The sequence below is a fragment of the Anabrus simplex genome, chromosome 5 (genome assembly GCF_040414725.1).
Source record: "Anabrus simplex isolate iqAnaSimp1 chromosome 5, ASM4041472v1, whole genome shotgun sequence".
In the NCBI taxonomy this organism is placed as follows: Eukaryota; Metazoa; Arthropoda; class Insecta; order Orthoptera; family Tettigoniidae; genus Anabrus; species Anabrus simplex.
In genome coordinates this window covers 41,783,083-41,806,844 of record NC_090269.1, presented here as the reverse complement: position 1 = coordinate 41,806,844, position 23,762 = coordinate 41,783,083, and the positions used below count along the sequence as shown (strand labels likewise).

Below are 23,762 nucleotides of genomic sequence, written 5' to 3'. Positions count from 1 at the left end.
TATGTAAATTATGTATACATTATGTATATATAACTTAAATATTTCAATAAATGGGTGATAGCGGGGAAAGACTATTGTGGGGGAGGGGTGTTGCGGGTCTCTCCTTGGGGTGTCCCTTGGGGGTTCGGTGATCTCTGCGCCAGAACCAAAATAAAACCATAATTAAATTAACGTATGTACTTACATACACACCTACCTATTAGTCAAACAAAACTCAATACTTCCATTCAAAGGCCTAAAAGCTACCCGTATAGCTGCCTGCCCGCCTGTCCTAAAGCAGGACAAGAATGATATAACTTAGGTTCGGTCCACCTATGGCATGAATTTCAAGTTTAGTGATCATTTCATTTTTTTACCTTCATTTTTCGTCGTTTTGTTTGGGACTTGTTCTTTTCGCCGTGAGTCATGCCAAACTACAGACATAGTCCGTAAAAGAATATCCACTACCTAAACGATTTCTGTATCTGAGGTTCTTCGTTCTCACTACTTCGCGGGTGGTTAGAGAAAAGAACCAAAGGGCCACTTCATGCATATTGTAGTGCTAACATCAGGTAAAAGTGATCTGAGTAAGTACTGTACCTGTATGTTGCGTGGAAGAAAAACACGAAGAAAACTGCGGTAGTATTCTCAAACAAATGAAATTGACTGAATTACCATATTTTTCAAGGAAGTTGAAATTAAGCGAATAAGTAAAAACAGAGTGAAATAAGACCTGCGAGCTTTGTGTCCGAACATGATACGCCTATAAATGTGATTGAACATAATGCCTATATTTTTCCAAGACAGGTTTTCGACTCAGAAATAGCAACAAAAAATTTCATTGCGGTAGAAGTAAATTGACTACTGTGATAATGTTATAGTCAGAGAGTGTTCAAATCAGTTAAAAGCATTTCTAAATGTAAACAAATGTTCTTTGCTAGCTGATGAATCCACTGATGTGTAGAACATTTATGCATTGTACTGCATTTTCTTCACAATGGTGAAATTATCAATGCATTTTTGGCCTTCTGCCACTTTTAGAGCCAAATGATACTTTGTATGTCTCAATTAGAAAGTTCTTTAAAGATCATGACGTTTCAAACAAGGAAAATACGACAATGTGCTGCAGACGGGGCTAACACAATGGTAGGCAAATGTCATTTCTTATCCAACTTACACAAGGCATACATCTTCTTCTGCGTGCATTTGCCATACCTTCGCACTCTGTGCGTCATATGCATGTATGAAGCTACCAAAGGACACTAAATATTTTGCCAGGGATATTCACTATTGTTTCGCTTTTAGCCCTTAACGAATTATCGAACTGAAAGAATTCCAGTCGTCTGTTAATGCCAAGTGTCATAAAAGTCTACAACCCTGCCAGACGCACTGGTTATCTCTTCATGAAGTTGTGAGTCGGCTTCAGTGAGTGCATCGCACTGAAGTTAGTTTTCATCATTGCTATTTTTTTTTTTTGCTATTTGTTTTACGTCGCACCGACACAGATAGGTCTTTTGGCGACGATGGGAAAGGAAAGGCCTAGGAAGTGGAAGGAAGCGGCCGTGGCCTTAATTAAGGTACAGCCCCGGCATTTGCCTGGTGTGAAAATGGGAAACCACGGAAAACCATATTCAGGGCTGCCGACAGTGGGGCTCGAACCCACTATCTCCCGATTACTGGATACTGGCCGCACTTAAGCGACTGCAGCTATCGAGCTCGGTTTCATCATTGCTGAACTGAATGACAGACTCTCACCAAGTGAAGCAGTTCTGAACAAGCTGAACGATACCGCAACAAAATTATACCTTAAATTTCTATATTACATTTTCCCCGTCATAACTTAATGATCCAGTCCGAATAACCTCATGTTCACGTTTAGTACCGCGAAGTGGAATCGACTCCGAAAACAATTCTTGACAGTTACATGAAGGCTGTCTTGGCTAAATTGCGAAAGCGCCCATAAAAGAAATACAGTACTGAGATCTCTCAAAATTCAAGCCTTTAGAGGAATTTTGGTGTTAATGTTCTGTTCGAAATTGAACAAAACAAGGACTCGACGCCTTTTCAAAAAAAGGAAAGCACTTCAAAAGTAGACATTTGGAATTTTTTAATTGTAAGTATTCACCAGGTGTACACACATTCTCTGTTGATAGCAGCATTACAAAAGATTTTGAAAGTATTAGACAAAAAAAACATTGTTTTAACTATTCACTGTCTTAGCGCGACCCGCATCGAACTTTTCCTAATTTTGTAGACAAAAACGAAATCCAAGAGTTTGATACAGAATGAAGAATGCTGCGAAATACTGAAGAGGGAACCTGAGTATCATTTAAAAACAGATCCTTCAGAATTTTAGATAATGGTACACAATGTAAAACGGGATGTCAGTCGACCAAACAAAGTTTCCAATATTATCTCACTTTTTGTTGTCTCTATTGTGTTATCTCAATCAACAGCAAGTGTAGAAAGAAGTGCTTTCTGCCATTAATAGAATGCTAACTAAGGGGAGAAAGACAGTGAGCAGTAAAACGATATCAAGATTTCCCCATACGAAAAGGTTGTCACGTAAAAGTGCGTATTATGACTTTCAAATTGACGCGGAGTTGTTAAGGAAGATGATTAAGTTCATGTACGCAGATATGGGGATGGAGGCGATGAAGAGTAATGACCAGAAGGCGGAAGACGAAAGTGCTCATAACAAGCTGAATGGCGAGTTAAAATCTATACATTTTCCAATACAAATCTATTTGAATTTACTTTTTTTTCTGCTATTGGCTTTACGTCGCACAGACACAGATATGTCTTATGGTGACGATGGGACAGGAGAGGGCTAGGACTGGGAAGGAAGCGGCCGTGGCCTTAATTAAGGCCTGGTATGAAAATGGGAAACCACGGAAAACCATCTTCAGGTCTGCCGACAGTGGGGTTCGAACATAATATCTCCCGAATACTGGATACTGGCTGCACTTAAGCGACTGCAGCTATCGAGCTCGTATTTGAATTTACTAAAAACTTCCAAAATTTTAAGGTCATCTTCTGAAATTACATTTTTGGATCTGGCTACACAGGGTGGTGGTGATTACTGATTTAAGATACAATAAATCTGACTTGCATAACCATAAATAAATTTGTAACCTTTATTATATCTTTATCAGAAAAGAACGCGCGAATGGCTCAAAATTCAAGGCACTATTAAAAAACAAAAAAAACAAAAACTTGTGATGTAAGGTAACTGTTGATGTAGTGATCATAGCCACGGGACCTGAAGCTTTCCGCAGAATACAAGCCAGTGTGACGTGGCTTTTCTCTTCAGGAATACCACAGGCACTAAGCGGGATTTGAATCGCGGTCGCCTTGGAGAGACGCCAGTGACCATATCACTGCGCTATCACGTCACATGACCTTTTTGAAACAGACAATACACAAATTAGCAACGAATCCTTCACATTTGCACAGCATTTTCTTTAATGTCACACCAAAACTTCGGCGACGTTGGGATGGGAAAAGGCTAGGACATGGGGTAGTATCCATGACCTTCGTTAAGGTACATCCCCGGCATTGGTCTGATGTGAAAATGTATATGAAACCATAGAAAATAATTTTTATTTTTAAGCAATCTGATTTAAATCACGAGGCGAAATAAATAAATATATAAATGCATAATAATAATAATAATAATAATAATAATAATAATAATAAATATCATTGTACCGGGGGTTCATCTTCTCCGTCCTGTTAAACTGTGCGCCTTCTATATTGCCATCTGTGTTATGGAATTTTAACTAATGTAATGTAAGATACTTGGGTAGCAACTGATAGATGTCTCTACCATCGGCCTAGGTGCACCCCCTGGCGGGATTAAGGACAATTAATTCTTACGGGAATTTCAATTTTCAAAGTTTGTTAACCTTAGTTTGTGAAGATTGTTTTGTTCATTTATCAAAGTTGTCAACACTCCTACTGCTTCCTTCTTCTTTAGTTATTAACCAATCAAGAATTTTTGGGAATATTTCCTCTAGCCAATTAAAATTCGGGGTGTCTACAGGCATCCAGCCTATCTGTAAAGAGTTCTGGAAACTTCCCCTCGGAGATGCTATGAAAGCTGGGCGCTTTAAGGCCACATTGTCTTCTTCATCGCTCTAGTTTATCGTGTCCGGCGTGTATTAAGGAGGCAAGGGACGTAGTTCGGCGTTAGGAAGACCTAGCAAGCAAGGTAATGGCGATTTTCCGTAATATGTGACAGCTCCGCGGGGGCGGCATGAGGGAAGGTTTCAAACCTCTTTCATTTTATGTAAAAGTTATATTCAATAGTTTAAATGCAGATTTTCGGCAAGTCTGAGGATTCTGTTCTAATCCCTGCTGGGAAACATGTAAACTAAGGGAACAAAGAGTGATCAGCCTCTGTTGATTCCCATTCAATTTGGCATGGCGTGACTAATTTTTCTAAACCTCTAAATTCTTAACACAGTTTTGGCATTTAATATTTCTCGTTTAGTCACCTCTCTGTAGAATAGGCTTAGCCTCCGCAACTTCGGGCCATAAGCCCACTTAGGGTTTTAAGAATTTTTCTGAAAGGAGTGCAAGTATTTCGCCTCCTAGCCTTTTGTTCATGGCCAATTATGTTAAACCCTTTCTTTTTTTCATTAAGGCCATTTAGAATGGGCACTCATTACCCCTATTTAAATGTAATTTTTTACAAACCAGTAGGTAACGAACTGTTTAGCACTGTTTGTCAGGCATTACTTTGTAAGGAACTTATGCCACTGAGAGGCTGGACTATATTTACCTTTGGAGCTCCAAACTCCTAGATGATGAAAGTGAGTGGAGCGAACATGCTCTTATAAAACAGTACCTGTTCGGAGCTATAATGCTCATCCCTTGTATATTATCGTGTTGATAATTTTCTCCAATTCTTGTACCTGACTTTTTGACTTATAGCCCGCTGTTATCAGAGCTGACGAGCTCATTTCTATTTAACTGTTAGATACTACAGAGGTGAAAAGAAAAATCTAAACCTAGGGACACCGTAGTCGTTTGTTTATATCTGCAATTAAGATTTTAAATTGTAATTATAAATAAATAAATAAATAAATAAATAAATAAATAAATAAATAAATAAATAAATAAATAAATAAATAAATAAATAAATAAATAAATAAATAAATAAATAAATAAATAAATAAATAAATCACTTACTTCAACTGCCTGTCAATTCTCCGAAATGATTTGAGGATTTTAGACGAAAACTTATTTTGTTTCTAACTTGAAATGAAGTTGTATTTACACGTTTCATCTATTCATCCTATAGTTTCTAAAACGCTTAAATTGACGTTAGAATCTATATTTGCCTATATTCCGATAGTTCGCATTTTTTAATCCCTGAACCGATTTAAAATGTTTTAATTTATTCCGAAACACTAAAATATTTGCTAACTCGTTTTTGTATCTTGAACAGAATATTCTTGAAATACTTTACCAAAAAAAATAATCTTAAAATCGGTAAGCTGTAAACAACACTTCCCGGAAGTCCTTAAAGACCTCCCGCAATAAACACGCTCGTAATCTGTGTCACGACGCGGGAGATAGTATCCATTGACCTGTTGGAAACAAAACTATCATTTCATTGTGTTAGAACATTTCAGTTGTCCGTTTGTGCAGTGTGTGAATTGTGCCGAAAATGTCAGGTTCCAAGTCGTCCCATTTCACATCGGATGGTAACGTTTGCAGCAAAGAGGTGAGTGAAATGCATTTTATATTTCCCCCTAACGAGTTATTATCAATTTAGCAAAATATAGATGGTATATAAATATGTAATAAATGTATAAATATATTTTAGAACCTATATATTTTTATATGAGAGGCCTGGCCCCGCGGTGTAGGGGTTGCGTGCCTGCCTCTTCCTCGGAGGCTCCGAGTTCGATTCGAGGCTAGGTCAGGGATTTTCCCCTGGATCTGACGGCTGGTTCGAGGTTCACTCAGCCTACGTGATTACAATTGAGGAGCTATCTGACGGTGAGATATCGCCCCGGTCAAGAAAGCCAAGAATAACGACCGAGAGGATTCGTCGTGGTGACCACAAGATACCTCATAATCTGCAGGCCTTCGGGCTGAGCAGCGGTCGCTTGGTAGGTCAAGGCCCTTCGGGGCTGTTGCGCCATGGGGTTTGGCTTGGTTTGGATAAAATCAGAGGTCTAGTAATAACCAGGGCTAGGATTTTGATGACATGTCATATTTTAATTGGTTCACAACAGACATTGCTAACTTGTACAGAAATCTTAATCATAGTTCCCACATTGTAGAAAAGCTCATTTATTAGGTCATGTTTTGTCATTCTGTAATTTTAGGTCATCTTCTAAAAATGATACGTCATTATTTGGTCATTTCATGGAATTTATTAGACTATTTTATACTTTTTGAGTCATTTACATGTTTGAGTATTTTGAAGCATTTACGCGTGTGGTATTGGATAATAATTACAACTTTAAGTGAAGATGAATACGGAGACTTAAGAATCTTCACAACGCTTTGTGTCAATCTGGGGACTACAGAAAGAAACTTTGTTCTACACTTACTTCTTGAAAATGTCCACATTCCAGTAGAAACACCTCCAACGCAAGAAGTCTTCCTCGTGAACAGTAGAGATTTTCTCCTGAAGACGCGGGGCAAAGTTCTCTACGAAACGTAAAGAATTTTGCCTTCGTTTGTTGACACGGCAAGAGCCCAACTTATTATAATGTCTGTAACTTTGATTGTAAAATTTCACTGAACATGTATGTAATTTTTTAAAGTTTTCGGATCATTTTATAGATTATAAAAACATATTTAAGACATCAAAATCCTAGCCCTGGTAATAACCATATTTCAACATGTGTTGAGAATATTTTAGAACACTATACTCCAAACCCCGAGTGAAACGAAAGTCTTAAATGCAGCATTCTCAATCAGCAGAAGTGTCAACGTATTTCGTTTCAATGGAATTAATTTACTGTACAACAAGGAGTCCTCTTCTGGGAAAAATGTGAGAATCCATGCAAGTATAGTACGTAGACGAAGTCGATGACGACGGCCCAGGCCAGACGTTTGGTCAGCTAACATGCGAGCAACGCCCGGTATTACAAGGCGGCGGTCCCCTTAACTTTGTCGGTGCTAAGTTCGCTAAAATGCAAACTACGTACGGTATGGCAAGGTCAGCTGTGGAACAAAAGACTCCCTCCGTTCATTATTCGGTAGGCAGCTAATTGGTAAGCGGCTGATGAGCGGAGCTCGCGTCGCGTGACACAGCGCACTCCATCACGAGGCGGGGAATTAAGAGGGCAAGATAAGCATCGCACGGGACAAGATGAAGAATTAAAAGACGAATGTGAAAGCCTTATTACAAACGAACTATTTATTGGGGCGAAGAAGCGAATATATTTTGGCAGAAACTTGCTCTCGGACAGCAGAAGCAAAGAAACAAAAGAATTAGGTCGTTGCAGAGAATCTTTTCGTTTACCTCAACAAAAAGAAACAACACCGTATCCAGAATCACCACTTGCTTTGTTTGCGTATCAAGTGTATTCCATTACTCTGCATGTCAGCTGGCGGCGAGAACATCAGAAATGTTCGGTACCATTTAAAACCTATCTGAGTTCCGAGTACTTACATCGTATACAACAAATACATAATGAGCATTTACTGTGTATCGCTCCAACAGTAAAACGATTGGTATCTAACAATGGAACACGAGTTTTTTTCCATTTATTTCAATACCAAGGCTGAGTCGGTATGTCGTTCCGATAAGGAATAAACATACGGTACCGTAAGATTTTAGGTGAGTCATTATCGTATGGAAGATTTAAATAAAACAAGAAATTGAATTTCAAGTAGACGCGTTTGAACACCTTGGTAGAGTGGCAGTGGTGATGAGTAGCCTATTGTATTAAGGGAAAGTACAATGATGCAACTATCTCCTTTTAACTTTGATCAGCAGAGAAAGCGAATAAAGTACCGTTAAAAGAAAAGAAAAAGGGCCAAGAAGGGTGCGAAAATGAATTTCTAGAGATCACGAGTAAAAAACAGTCGATCGTTAGAGGACAGAATAGCAAAGCTGAAAGCAAGAAGCCTGAGTGAGATAAGTGAAAACAATGCTAGACTCATGTATAGCTCCCGTGGATGTCATTACTACTACTACCACCACCAATCTTCCTCTCTCAAATTGAGAGTCCGTAGAGAGTCACCCATTTAGGTCAGAACTTACGACTGGGAGCGGATACTGCAAATGTAATATATTTTACGACCCCACACCCAGGCGTATGTCCTGCAAGTTTGGGATAATTAATCCCTGCAGTGGTGAGTTAAAATCCACGCGGTTATTTCAATAAATAACAGCAAAAGTTAAAATTTATAGGAACAAATATTCTGATGGTTATACAAATGCCGCAGTCACTGTATTGTAAAAGAAACATACTAGGGATTGTTAGGGAACTTCAAAACTTCCTTTTTAAGTGGTACTATTGAAAGCAACCTTCAACAAGCAGTGGAACTCCACTCCCACCTCGTTTCACGGCACCCTGGACATACACGGCATTCTCTTGTGTTTTGGAAAGTGTCGATCCGTGAGACGAGTTGGACCTTTAGTGAGATATGATATTCCTCTTCAGGATGTTGTCTTTTTTTTTGGTGGTGTATTTCTCCGTAAGGTTGACGTTTAGGCCTAAGTTGCGGTCGCCGAAAAAGTTCTGGCCGGGGTGAAGTGCCGCAGTGCAACGTCTTATGACCTCACCATATGCGGAGCGGTTTGGAATTGAACCCAGGCTATTGACACGCAATCTAGTTATTAGAAGTTGTATACCACCACCTGTCCTAACCTGCCAGCCAACGGAACTCTAAACGGCTAACCATATTGACCCATTTCGGTCTTTGAAAGAACGCGAGAGATTTGTCTCTTCTATTCTTGAGAAAGATCCGTAACATACAAAAGACACAATGGCTTTGTGTAACAGATATAGCTTTTAGAAATTATGGCGTAACTTGATGTTTAAACTATTTACATCGAAGACTTCTCACCCTGTATGGAGTACCTACTATGGGCCATTATTTCTTTCAACAAGCCTGTCAAATAGTGGGTTTTACGCCGCAAGTATACACAACTACGTCATGCTAATAGATGAGTGCAGTCCGGCCAGCTTGCCAATCAGCTGAAAAAAACCCACCAGAGCTACTGAAAGCAGTGACGCCTAATTCATGTTACGTATTTCTACTTTTGTCCATAAACCTTAGCAGTATTTTCTTAGCCGAGTTAGTGAAGATAACTTCCACCTTAAAATAGAGGACCCATTCACTTTTAACCGTGGATTTATAAGTGTAAGCCACTGTCAATCACGTTGTTTTTCAACTTAAAACAACATTAACTACCAACACCACTTACAAGATTATCACTAATTGCAAATCCACATCAAGCCGGAATGAGTGGTTCAGACGGTTGAAGCACTGGGGGGTTCGTTCACGGCTCAGTCCGGTGGTATCTGAAGGTGCTCAAATGCACCAGCCACATGTCGATAGATTTACTGACCTGTCAAAGAACTCTTACAGGCAATGCCGGATTACCCAATAGGCAGAGTAGGCTGCCGCCTATGGGCACCGCGATGCTAAGGGCCCCAAAACCGCAGATCAAATTTAGACCCCCAGATAGTAAATTATGTGGCGAAGTGAATTGTCGATTTTACGAATAAGTTTGTGAGTGGTTTCTGTATTACAACGGAGAGCTGAGTTTCTGTAAATAATGACTGTCGTGCGAATAGCACTTGTCTTTCTCACAGCTCATGAACTGTAGATCCGAGCTCTATTTATTATTATTATTATTATTATTATTATTATTATTATTATTATTATTATTATTATTATTGTACCGGGAGGTACACCTCAACGCCGCACATTCAAAAGAAGCGCCTTACGAACTCCTCTATCGACCAAAACGTGAAACTGCTACTTTAGGAAGTTGAAACTTTAATCAGAAGATGTCACTACTGAAATTTTAAGTAATTGTGTTATTGTGAAGTTTCCTAAACTGATTGGATTTCTTTTCGTTTTGTTTTTGCTGTACATTAAGAAGTTTGGACACTTTTCCGCAAATGCCACTACCAAAAATCTATGGTCATGCACTCTGGTGCAAGGTAAGGGAAGTTGTTTTAGAAAGAAATTTTGTATTCATGGGTTTTCTTTCGTAAATGAACTTTCATTTGTTTTTCTGATATATTTCAAGGTTTGTAACACTTATTTCTCAGTACGCCAGGGTGTGTCCGGACTAGTCCAGAATCCTCTCGAACCTTCCCTGAGGGTATATAAATTGCGGCTGCTCTGGCTACCTTGTCTCATTGATCGTCGTCTTTCTCTGTGTGTGTGTGTGTGTGTGTGTGTGTGTGTGTGTGTGTGTGTGTGTGTGTGTGTGTGTGTGTGTGTGTGTGTGTGTGTGTGTGTGTGTGTGTGTGTGTGTGTGTGTGTGTGTGTGTGTGTGTGTGTGTGTGTGTGTAGGCAGGAGACGGGACACCTCATTCTTCGGCAGGCAGAACATCAGCCAGGTAATGACCACCAGACTTAGTTTTCTGTAGTTACCTCCGCAGACTTATCCAAGGGGAAAGTCCAAATCTTTAACTATGTAACAAACCTTTTCTAAATGTAAATTTTCGTTTGACTAATAAAATTCCATAAAGTCCTTAACCGTAGATCGCGGATAGAGAGTGAGTTACCCTCTCGAGCTCCCCTTCAACTTGGTTTGAGGTGACTACGATTTCATAACTGTTTTCCTTCCTGTAATCCAAATATATTAAATTAACTTTAATTCAAGTCACCTCAGTAGCTTGGGATTAGCCCCTGTATCATCGGGCCTAGAGCCCTGGTAGGATTTTAATTCATTATTTAGGAGCGTAAGTGTACGCCTCCATTCAGTTTGGGTTCGGGTCATTTATTTAACCTGTTCTTTTTCCGCAAGGGCCCAGTAGGCTGGGTACTAGATGGCCCTGTGTAAAACTATTTCCATTTGCAAATCGTGCCTTGTGAGGCCAGAGAGAGTAAGATTTTATTGTGATGTTGCCTTGAGTAGCCTGTAAGAAACTGAGAGCATGTAAGCTCTTTCATTTTGTAATAGTGAGGGGTGCCTCTGGAAGCCTAAAGATTGTAAACTTTGGAGCAAGTGCTCTTGTATTTGGGAGACATCTCTCCTTATGTGATCAACGAAACATTTTGCGAAAATTGTAAATTTGGAGCCTGAAACGTAATACTTGTAAATCTGAGGGCTTGAAGCCCACAATTGTTAAATGCCCTATTCTGGAGTTCTCTATTTTAATCCTCAAATTTGTTATTGTTCACTCAGTGAAGAAATTTGTTAAGTTTGAAAACTTTCGCAGTAATATTGGGCGGCAAACAAATGATATAACTTAGCGTTGCCTGTAATTTAATATTCTTCTTCTACTACTACTACTACTACTACTACTTTCTCCCAAATCTGTGGGGTCGTGGGTGCGAACTGAGTAGCACATCTGGATTTGACCCTGTTTTACGGCCGGATGCTTCCTGATGCCAACCCTATGTGTGAGAGATGTAATCACAATGGCTTGTTTCTGTGGTGGTTGGTAGTGCGGTGTGTTGTCTGAATATGAACGGTAGAGTGTTGGGACAAACAGAAACACCCAGTCCCCGAGCCAGAATAATTAATCAGACGCGGTTATAATACCCGATCCAGCCGAGAATCGAACCCGCATGTCGGAATTTTGTTCCGCAGGAGGCTGTAAATGTGTTGACACGAAACTGATGTTTCTGAGCACTTTCAAATACCACCGAACTGAGCCGGGACGGAAATTGCAAACTTGAGCTCAGAAGGCCACTGCTCTAAAGTCTGAGCTATTCAATCAGATTTTTGTAATTTAAGTACGGTGCTTGGGCAGTAATTGTTTATCGTAACTGAACTTAGGTCAGCGTAAACCTGGTGTACTGTTTCGTACAACAAACTGTATAATACAAACGTCGAGGGCAAAGGTAACTTATTACCGAAAATTATACCGCTAACATGTTGATCTCTCCATATCAGCACGTGCACCACAGACAGAGGTAGTAATCTCGAATGGACCGTTACCTCCCCGTTAGTGAGACTGTGCTACGCCCAAGTAATCTTTTACCAAAAGGAAGGGAGCTAGCTAGATATATTATGTCTTTCCCTCCGCCCCAACAGGCAAGAAGTGAAACCCAGTAAGGAACCCTCTAACCATACGGCCTTCCTCATTAGAATGGGTCCAGCTTACACATGTAAGAAATATAAGAAGCGTCAAAACAGAATCTGACAAACTTCCCACCGGCATATTTGTATTTTTTGGAAGAAGTATCCCTCAGATCGCAGAGGAGTAACCATTTGGTGAAGTAAATAATGTACTTAGCGAAAACCTAAGACAACTTATGGTATCTAATACAATTTTAAAATATCGATTACAGTTACAAGAAGGGTCTAAATATAATAATGCTAGCAAAATAACATTAGAAGAAATTATAATTAGCTGTAACTCTAGATTTTCTGCTGATACCGCATTTTATTTCCTTACACCGGAATATTTCTCTACAGAGAAATAAATAACCACGCTGCTAAGTACAGTAAATATGGAAGTTCCAGACGTTGCTTGCTTTTCGTGTCATAGAGGTTGGAATTCTGACGAGATGTGACTAAATTAATCGGAACACTTTTCTATATAAAGCTGCAGAGCAGACTTATTAAATCAACAGTATCATCCGCATCAGTTCATGGCCTGTGAATAATTTTCAGTTTACGTATAAAACTGCCGCGGAGACGCGAAATTGAAACTGATCTCGTTGGTTTTATCATCAGAATGTCATGTGCCTGGGATTTAAAATTCAAATTTATCAAAACTGAGAAATGTATTGATAAGTTTTACGATACTCGAATATTTAACCTCTGTGGGTGGGGGCGGTAGAATAACACCAACGGTATCCCCTGCCTATCTCGAGAGACGACTTAAAGGCGCCCCAGGGCCTCTCAACTTGGGAGCGTGGGTTGGCGACTACGGGGCCCTTAGCTTGAGTTCTGGCATTGCTTCCACTTACGTGTACCAGGCTCCTCACTTTCATCTATGCTTTCCGACCTCCATTGGTCAACACTTGCTCTTTCCCGACCCCAACTGTATTAGAGCACTCGATGCCTAGGGAGTCTTTAATTTTCACGCCCTTCGTGGCCCTTGTCTTTCTCTGGTCGATACCTTCATTTCTCGAAGTGTCGGATCCCTTCCATTCTTCCTGTCTGATTGGTGCTGTACTTCCTCTTAAAACAACAACCACTACCACTGGGATAGTTTGGCAATGTTTAGGATAAGAACCGCTTTACAACTTCGAGAACAAACCTGAATGTGTTAACTGGTTCTGAACTAGCTGAAAAGACTTCTCGTTGAAAAAAAAAAAGTTTCACCAGATTTAAATAAAAGATAGATAATGCGTTATGGATGGAGGGGAAGATGATCCTAACCTGTATAAGTTCTCTATTAAACCGACAATCCGGTATGAATATGTCGCTCTTTATGATATATATGATGAAGGTAAATCTATGTTGACCTATGGGTCTCGTATCATCAAGAGCTCGAAGTTGTTTCTTCTTACTACGTGGCCAAGATACTCTCACTGACACTATCGTGTAATCGCTTCTAAATTCCCAGTTCCTTGATGAATGCAAGGGTACGATTTGTGGTACACGGGGTACGTAATAGTCTGCAATAGACGAGAGCAATGAGCAATTTTAGTCTATTTGATGAAGCCATGATTTGTTTTAAGTTTCACAATAGCCGTCCTTGCTATCTCAATGCTTCGGCGTATACGATGTGTAGAGCCTCCAGAATTTGATATTAGTGGTCCTAGGTAGATACACGACTTTAAATAAAGCATTTCACGTAACGGGAAATTTAAGATTAAACGATCAAACGAAAAAAAGAAAGGATTGAGATTATGGTGAAGTAGCAGTACGATTGCTAAATGTTGACGTGAATTCATCATCATCATCATCATCATCATCATCATCATGTATTCAACTGGTTTGTCCTTGCGATGAGTCTTCTCCAAATGAATATATCTTGGGCTGTTCGTTTAGCTTCTTCATAATTTATTTGAATTTAGTGTCGTTTATTAAATTTTGTTAGTGTGGTGAAAACGACTTCAGTAGAGTCTCTACCCGACTTTGAAAATGTTGTTTATGTTGTGTTATATATACAACTGGAAAAAGGCAATGTTTCAACGAAACGTAGATAAGAATAATGAAACGTTTAACACAGGATAAACAAAAGAACCGCAGCCTAAAGCCGGAGATATCTGAACAATGCAAAAACAAAAAAGACGTACATGTTAGTAACAAAATTTCAACCGACGAAGTTAGCTACACGGTATTCAAAGATCAGATTTATTCATATTCTGCGCTCAATTTCAACTATGCTCGCATAACTTCTGTCGCAAGAGCTAGAAAAGTCAAAAGAGGAAACAAAAGACTCCGATAGTAAATGAATTATGCCTCATTCCAGAAATTTGAACGTTTCCGAAAACTTAAAAAATAGTTATACAGTACTACTGTACTAAATGAGATGCAACAGAATGTGACTTCTACGCGTTTTAAGATCTGACCAAAATGAAATTAGACTGTTTGCTGCATAGTTAGTATTATATTTCAACTCTGAAAATCACTATTGTTTTCTCTGTCATGTGGATCATTGTACAGGTTCTTACAGTAAGTTTAGGGACACCCCTACTAAGTAATATAGCCTATCAGCTCTTTTCCCTGAACTTCCATCAATGGTCTTTGTACCGGGTGGTACACCTCCACGCCGCTAATTCAAACTTTGCGCCAGTTGAAACTCCTCTACTGGAGGAAACCTGAACTTTATCTACTGCGTTAATTCTCAAGTTTCTCAGAAGATGTCCCTACTTGTAAATTTTGAAGTTTCTGAACTGTGTCGTTTTCGATGTATTTTTGTTTTGCCTGTGGTAAGAAGTGTGAACATTCTCTTCTAGAGGACACTACTGAAAAACTACAATTGTGCACCCTAGTGCGAAGTGAAAGAACTATGTTTTTGGAGAAATTTTGAATTCATAAGTTTGTTCTTTGTTAAATTTCTTTCAGTCATTGTTTAAGTGGGCAATATTAACCCTTTCTTTCCCCTTGTTTTGAATTTACCAATCCCGAATTTCTCGAATTAATTTTCCACCAATAATGTGTTTCTTCTTCGTCTTGTGTAGGGGTTTTCTTGGTTAGCCAATAAAATTCTTGTAGGAGGGTGTTCTCATTCTTGAAACGCCTCGAACTTTCCGCGAGAGTATATAAACTGCTGATTTTCGGGTCTCCGCGCCACTTCAGTAACATCTATCAGTGCGTAAAGTACGTAGCAGGGGGCGGGAAGCGCCTCTTTCTTCGGGCAGCAGTTCAGCCACCAGGTAATGGCCGTTTAATAACTTCTTTTCTTGCTAGCTCAGCAGTTTAACTCTCGGGGCAGGTCCGAAGCCTTTTCCATGTAACTTTCCTTTAAAATGTAAAGACACTCGGTATCAATTCTTTCTGTTTTAACTACAAATTGGGATAGAGAGTGCGTAACCCTCTCGAGCTCCCACTCATATTGCTTCGAGGTGAACTTATTTTCTCAACCGTTTCTTCTAGCGTAATGTAAATTGTCTTCTCATACAAGTCACCTCTTTAGTATGGGATTAGCCCTTGCATTAACGGCCTAGTGCCAAGTAGGTTTTAAACAAAATGTATTAGGAGTGCAGCTTCGCCTCCTCTCAAATTGGTATTGTCGAGGCCATGTAATATTTCTGTTTCTTCACTTAATAGGCCTCAGTAGGTTGGGTATCTTTTTACCCCTGTGTCTATGTCCTTGGAGGACAGCTGGAAAGTCGAGTTTGGTGTGGCCTTTGATAGGCTTAAACTTTGAGAGCGGATTGCTCTTTTGAAATTGATTTTGGGTGCCTCGAGGAGGCTTTATTTTGTAATTGGGAGCAAGTGCTCCTGAACATGATTGGGGTCTTCTGCCCCTTTGTCGAATCTTGTTTTTGGGTAAAGTTGGGCTAATTGCTCAAGAATTGTGAGTCCGGGGCTCGAAGCCCAAATCCTGTGAATAATGTAATTGTACATTTGTTGCCTTGCTATTCTGTACTTGCCATTCTTGTTATTTCTTGATTTTGCTAAGAAAATATAACCTTGTTAAATTATATCTTAACTTTAATTTCGTATTTTGAGACCTGTTCACCCCCGCACCTTCTTTCACCTCTGCAAATCCACGATACTCCGTAACAGTCTTAATATGAAGTATCATTTCTATAGTGATTTGAAAATTGGACGTTTACTGAAAACCAGAAATATCTTTGTTTAACTGTTTATCCATTAATTAACTTATGGGCATTTCTAACGTTTGGTCTAAACTATTCGTAACTTCTGATTTGTTCAAGACAGGTAAATAAAATCTCGTGTACAGATGTAAACAATGTACCGGTAGTTACTCAGGCCAAGGCATGAAAAAATGTGTCGTAAGAGTGGGTTCATTAGTTTCTTTTTGAGGAAGAAGGGAAATAAATTTATGGGAAAGAAAATTGCTCTTTTTTATTGCACCTCAGATGACATCTGTGAGTTCAAATGAGGAATAAACTTTGCTAGTTCTGCTGTGCCACTAACTTCACGAGCATTCACAATTTTTATATTAGTTGTAACACAATTTCGTCAAGGTTTCGTGAAAAAACTAAAATGTCTTCTTACACCTTTTGAAAACCTATTTTGTCTAGGAAAGCGCGCTTGGAGTTTTGGAGACAGCGTCGTCACTGGTTGAAAGAGGCATGGAGACATGTTGTATTCAGACGAATCTCTTTTCGAGTTATATCTGAAGAGAAAATCTTAGTTTGACGCACGAAGATAGAGAAGTTCAGACCTGAATGCGTGGCTCTTGCCGTCCAACAGTGTGATGGGGCGATCTTGATATGGGGCTGGTCTTCAAGCCCAGGGGAGTTGGAAAAGTTATATGAATTCAACAGTGCGCAGTCTTATGAAAAGAAGAAGTGATGCTGATTTTTTTCAGCAAGATAATGCGCCGGCGCGCTAATTATAAATCACTAAACCCAATAGAAAAATGACTAATGACGTTGAAACCAAAGAATGTCGTTGAAATGAAGTAAAATGTCATCCAGCAGTTGAAGGACGTTTCTAAGGTGTTAAACTCAGTGACTCCATGCCAGATCGCGAAAATAAGTGGAAAAATGCCTGAGGTTGGCCTACTGACTATTGATAAGTTAGTCGAAAGTTGTAAAGATCTGTAATTTCATCACGATTTTCTGCATTTATTTTTATGTTATTTTATTTTTCAATAGAATATTTAAACTTAACGTAAGTAGTGCACAATTTCAACATAGATCTGTCTGTATTAATATGGAATATAGCTCAGTAAAGAATCCAATAAGATGGAAAGTAAACTGCTAAAACACGTACTTGAAGTTTTGTATAGATAAGGCGTTATTCCAAGAGTAAAACCTTAACGAACATTAAACCAGTAAAACAACATATCGGCACCAGATAAACAACAAGTGGAATTATGTCCGTTTGTTGCAGGAAAGTATATAAAAGTGTGTTGAGTATGCTGTTGTTCCGAGCTATATTTGATGGTAGAAGAATGACTAAAAGTATCTTAGAAATGGCTGATTCAGTTCTAAAAATATCCCTCAGTAGATCAGCGGTAGAGTGTCGATCTCTGGACCTCAGGATCACGGGTTCAAACCTGGCAGAGGGAGCAGAAATTTTGAAAGGCGGAGAAAAGTCTATTCGACACGCCATGTCGAACGATATTGGTATACAAAAGATCTATGATGACACATTTGGTAATCACCCGAAAAATATAATAATAAAAACTTAGCCATAGATTGCCCCCTCAGAGATCCGGTTTCCTCTACCATGAGGTAGAAAACTGACGCGCAGGCAGCCTATATGGCTCAAATGGAAGTGCCTGCACACGGTTGCTGAGGCAATACTATTATTTAATTCTAAAAAGAATGAATTTAAGTGAAGACTGCCACGTCAAGGAGGTACAGACATGCTTGGTTCAACTGGAAGGGCGTGGATTCCAATGGCGGCTGATGCATACGGTCACAGAGTCACGTGTCCTCCCAATATACATTAATATTTCAATTCTTCCTTCTCAATAAATTATTCACAGGACGATATAGGTTTTAAGCACATAGGGAAGGTGACTATTTCATCTAAGCTGCGAAACCTGGCTTCAGGATAGAGCGTAAAATCGTATATGTCTTACCCGGTCACAACCCCCATGTGAGCGTAGAGCAGAATTTTAAAGTACATGTTCTCCAAACGTTGCTGCTGGCTATGTTTCATGGGGAGGAGGCCTTCTGTAATGAGAGAGTCTCGGCCACAAGCAAACTGTGACCGAGAAGGGTAGCAGGTAGTTCTCTGAACAAAAGAAAGCTCCACAGTTCACTGACTTGGAATTCCAAATGTGCTTTTGTTGAAAATAATACTACAAGCATACCGATAACTACTGTGGTAAGAGAACGATGTTCCTCCACATCTCTATTTACATATTATGTGAAATAACATGTCCTGACTGACTGACAGATTCAACATCACCGAGCCAAAACTACTGAACATAAAGAAAGGAAATTTTGGGGACACATTCATATCACAGTGTACGTGCTCACTAAGGAAGGATTTTTGGATATTCCGTCGCTAAGGGGGTGAAAAGGGGGGTGCATTTTTAAAGTAAGTATATCTCAAAACTGAACAGTTTAAAAACGCGAAAATTGGTATTTGGAATCTCCTTTAAAAATGAAATACGTACCCTATATTTTTGGTTTTCGGAAAATCCACTTAACGGGGTGAAAAGGACCGAAAAAGTGGCTGAATTGCTTTTTATGAGGATACATATATCTCAAAAACTGAAGATGTTACAGACTTGAAAACTGGTATTTGGAATCTCTTTTAAAATAGATAAACACGTACTTTTTGTTTTCGGAAAACCACTCACGGGGGTGAAAAGAATGGAAAAAGTTGGTAAATTTTTAAAATGAATATTTCTACAAACTATCACAAAAACCTTAACATGTTATAGACGTGAAAATTGGTATTTGGAATCTCCTTTAAAAATATAGATTCATTTTTTTGTTTTCGACTTGAGAGAGTACTGTTTCTTACAGGTAGATTTCCATGTCGAATATTCCAGAGATAGCTCTACCAGTAGCCTGATCATCTTAGCCCCAAAAGGCAATACCACAAACGTGGTTTACAAAGAGGTTCTGTGGTAAATGAAACGCAATTTTTCAGTGAGTTTTTATACTTTAGGGATTTTCAGATAATGTCCTAGTGTAGTAGCGGGGAACGATTAATTTTATTAAATTACGAAATCCTCGCGAGCGAAGCCGCGGGTAACAGCTAGTTAGATAGAATAAAGACATTCCTGAGAACAGTGACAACAGAGAGGTAAAAACGCGCAAGCTATGATCGAGAGATTTGCTACAGCAAAAGAAAGAAAGGTAGATCTGAGATAAGAATTAATAATAGGGTAAACCTAGGTGGGTTTTGGCATATTATTTTTTAAATATTAAATATTTGTGAGTATTTTAGGCTTATATTATCCGTATGTGTGTTCGAACTATAACGTCACCTTCCTATATGAAACTTCACAAGCCGCCACTGTTGGATTCGTCCGGCTCCATGGCTAAATGGTTAGCGTCTTGGCCTTTGGTCACAGGGGTCCAGGGTTCGATTCCCGGCAGGGTCGGGAATGTTAACCATCATTGGTTAATTTCTCTGGCAAGGGGACTGGGTGTATGTGTCGTCTTCATCACCATTTCATCCTCATCATGACGCGCAGGTCACCTAAAGGGGTCAAATCGAAAGACATGCACCTGGCGAGCCGGACATGGCCTCGGACCCTCCCGGCACTAAAAGCCATACGCCATTTCATTTCAGTGTTGGATTCCATCCTCGACCAGATAGACGAAAGATTTAGGAATTAGACAACTTTTAGGCCAACTCTGAATTAGGAACAAATCAATTCCAGCTGACGGGACTTGTGTATGCAAGAAGCTATTTTCTCGCTGTCTTGCTGGATGTGCGAAATAACTGACTGTATTGAGAAATCTAATCGTGGGGGAAGATGTTTGTTGCACCCCGCGGCGTGAGAAAGCTTCTTGACGGGCGCAGCAGGTGCAGCAGGCTCGCACCTCGCTACTGTCGGGACTCATTAGCGCTGTCAGCGCTGTAATGCTGATATCAGTCAGCAGAAGGGTCGGGTTACCCTACCCGCCAGCCACATGGTTCAACATCCCCTACTCCCTCCGACACGCCAAATTTTTACTTGTTGAAATCTACAAGATCCTCAATGCTAACAACAAGTATAGTCGATTATCCGAACAGCTGTCTCCGTGATTTCATGGCAGTGAACCATCCATCACTGCCGTGCCGAGGGTCTACATTTTTCACACGCTGCAGTTCTTCTCCAGAAATCTACTTTTAATTGTGTTCCGTTATGCTGCACAAGAACATATGATGCTGGGCTCACAGCATTCCTACGTGTTATGTATATTCTCTAGATCTTATGATATACAGTATTTTAAACGTAAATTTTAAATGCCATTAATCAATGCTGAGAATGTGAGAACGTAAAAATATTACCTTGCGGTTTTCAGTTGACACACGTTACAAAATGACTAATTACAATGGTTAGGTGATAAATTAATATAGTAAAACCTCTGTTAACCGAAATAAAGGGGACTGACACCATTTAGGACAAGCAAGGTTTCGAATAATGAATATCCATTTTTAGAGTTAAACTTTAAAAGCTAACTGTTAATTATTCAGTATTTCTTTAAGAAAAAAGTTCACACCATCATATTTCATGTTTATTGCTTTGACAATGTCTTCAACAGTTATTGATTCATTAGACTCCAGGGGTAGATGTTATGACGTGTGGCATACTGTACGCACAAATGACTGAAGTTTAATAATAATAATAATAATAATAATAATAATAATAATAATAATAATAATAATAATAATAATAATAATTTGCTCAAATAAAATGGGATAGTCAGTAGACTCTAGGAGACCCATGGTCAAGTGAATAGATTTCCACTACTCCAAATCTAAGTGGGTAGAGTGATTAGTTCTATATCGGACCCCCGCTCCCAAAATGGAACATTTTTTTTTCTTTTTTGTACGCTGAGTTAGCTTCAGGGCCATAGGAATCACCAGAAATAGATGTCTCGTCTTAAATTGTCCTGCTCTACTTTCTGAGAAAATACCAAGCTCACACCTTTTCGGGTAGAACGAGTACGAATTAACAGTTAACATAAATAACGATCTACAACAACGAATGGGAGAAAAAAGCTCATCAGCCTATTAAACTACTGATAAGTACCTCCACGAGAAAGAATTATAACTATAGCTCTACATTAGAACAGGATATTGAGAACAGTCTTTCAGAATGGAAGAAGGAGTTGAATGTTTCAATTGTCAAGAAAATATCTTCAGACTAAGGATAATTAAATGATTTCGAATAACTGCTAAATTATTATTTAAAATATTTACTGTATGTTTGGGAATCCAGTTCATAAACTTTTACATTTTTAACTTCCGAATTAAATTATACTTATTAGAGAATAAAAGAGAAACAACATAATAATAATAATAATAATAATAATAATAATAATAATAATAATTGTACCGGGAGGTACACCCCAACGCCGTGCATTCAAATTCAGCGCCTAAATGAACTTCTCTATTGGTGAAACAGTGAAACTGAAACTACACCAACGTGGAACTTTAATCAGAAGATGTCACCACCTAAATATTGAGTAATTTTGTTATAGTGCAGTTTCCTAACCTGAGTGAAATTCTACTTTTTTTTTTTTTACATTCATCAAGAAGTTTGGAAATTCTTCCACAGATGACACCACTAAAAACTATGATCATGCACCCTGGTGCGAAATGAAATAACCTATGATTTAAAGAACTTTTGTATTTCTAGGGTTTTGTAACTGAATGGTGTTCATTTATTTCTTCCTTTTATTTCCGCCAGTTTTGAATCTAGCCAATCCCTAATTTTTGTAATTAATTTCCAACCAATCCCGTACTTCTTCTTCACCTGCTGTTTAACCAATAAAATCAAGAGGGCGTGTCCTGATTCATCTTGAATGATCTCGAACCTTCCCTGAGGGTTTATAAACTGCGGCTTTACTCGTCTCTTGGCCAATTGATCGTCATCTTACTAAGTATGTGTGTGTCAAAGCAGGAGGCGGGCGGCCTCTATCATCGGTCAGCAGTACACCTACAAGGTAATGGCCACATAACATCTTTCTTCTTGCTAACTCCGCAGTTTAACCCGAGGGAAAGGTCCGAATCGTTAACTATGTAACCTACTTTTCTAAAAATGTAACTTTCTGCCGGCTAATGTAAAATCTTTAACTGTAAATCGGGGATAGAGAGTGAATTACCCTCTAGAGCTCCCCTTCATCTTGGTTTGAGGTGACTACGTTTTTCTCTAACTGTTTTTCCCACTGCAATGTGTTAATGTAATTCGAGTCCCTCAGTAGTTTGGGAATAGCCCATGTTTCATCGGCCTAGAGCCCCTTAGTTTTCTTGTGTTCATATCTAGGAGTGCAAGTATACGCCTCCATTCATTTTGTGTTCGGGCCATTAATTTAACCTGTTATTCTTATTCAACGAAGGCCCAGTAGGTTGGGTATTTAATACCCCTGTAAAAGTAAGTTCAATTTTCTAAATGGTGGTTTGAGAGATCAGAAGGTGATGTAATGTTGCCTTGAGTACGCAGTAAGAAACTGAGAGCCTGTTAGCTCTTTTTCAAATTTTGTGATTGTTAACGAGTGCCTCTGGAGGGCTAGATATTGTATTTTGGGAGCAAGTGCTCCATGAATTAGTGGATTTCTGCCCTTGAATAAATTCGTGCTCTTTGTAAATTTGAGCTTGTAGCTCAGGAAATGTAAAGCTAGGGGCTTAAAGCCCAAAGTGTTAAGGTTCTGAATCTTGGATTTTTCCCAACCTGGTTTAATGATTGCTACTTGTACCTGTAATATTGGCATGAAAAAAATTGTTAAGTTTAAAGTTCTGAAAATATAACCTTCAGTTTAAGTTTTAAATTCTATTCTTGACATTGTAGTTAGACCCATTCACCCCGGCACCTTCTTTCACCTCTGCATTCCACGGGAAACCACGTAGCAATAATAATAATAATAATAATAATAATAATAATAATAATAATAATAATAATAATAATAATAATAATAAAAAAATAAAATAATAATAAAATAATAATAAACAGGTACAAACAGGTGGGAACAATGGCAGGAGGGTACTCGGAATGAGGAGATAAAGTCTAATTTAGGAATGAACTCGATGGATGAAGCTGTACGCATAAACCGGTTCGGTGGTGGGGTCATGTGAGGCGAATGGAGGAGGATAGGTTACCTAGGAGAATAAACAACTCTGCTATGGAAGGTAAGAGAAGTAGAGGGAGACCAAGACGACGATGGTTAGACTCAGTTTCTAACGATTTAAAGATAAGAGGTATAGAACTAAATGAGGCCACAACACTAGTTGCAAATCGAGGATTGTGGCGACGTTTAGTAAATTCACAGAGGCTTGCAGACTGAACGCTGAAAGGCATAACAGTCTATAATGATAACGTAATGTAATGTAATGTAATAATAATAATAATAATAATAATAATAATAATAATAATAATAATAATAATAATAATAATAAT

At 38.9% G+C, this 23,762-nt stretch overlaps 1 protein-coding gene across 1 annotated transcript in view; it reads right to left on the bottom strand.

Annotated features, from left to right (window-relative positions):
- Window positions 1–3,230: 3,230 nt before the first annotated feature.
- sowah (sosondowah) overlaps window positions 3,231–23,762 on the bottom strand; it is a 270,251-nt gene continuing 249,719 nt past the window's right edge. The window contains exon 7 of the mRNA XM_067146849.2: window positions 3,231–3,381. Coding sequence (XP_067002950.1) covers window positions 3,373–3,381 — 9 coding nt within the window. The 3' untranslated portion in view covers window positions 3,231–3,372. The remainder of the gene's footprint in view (window positions 3,382–23,762) is intronic.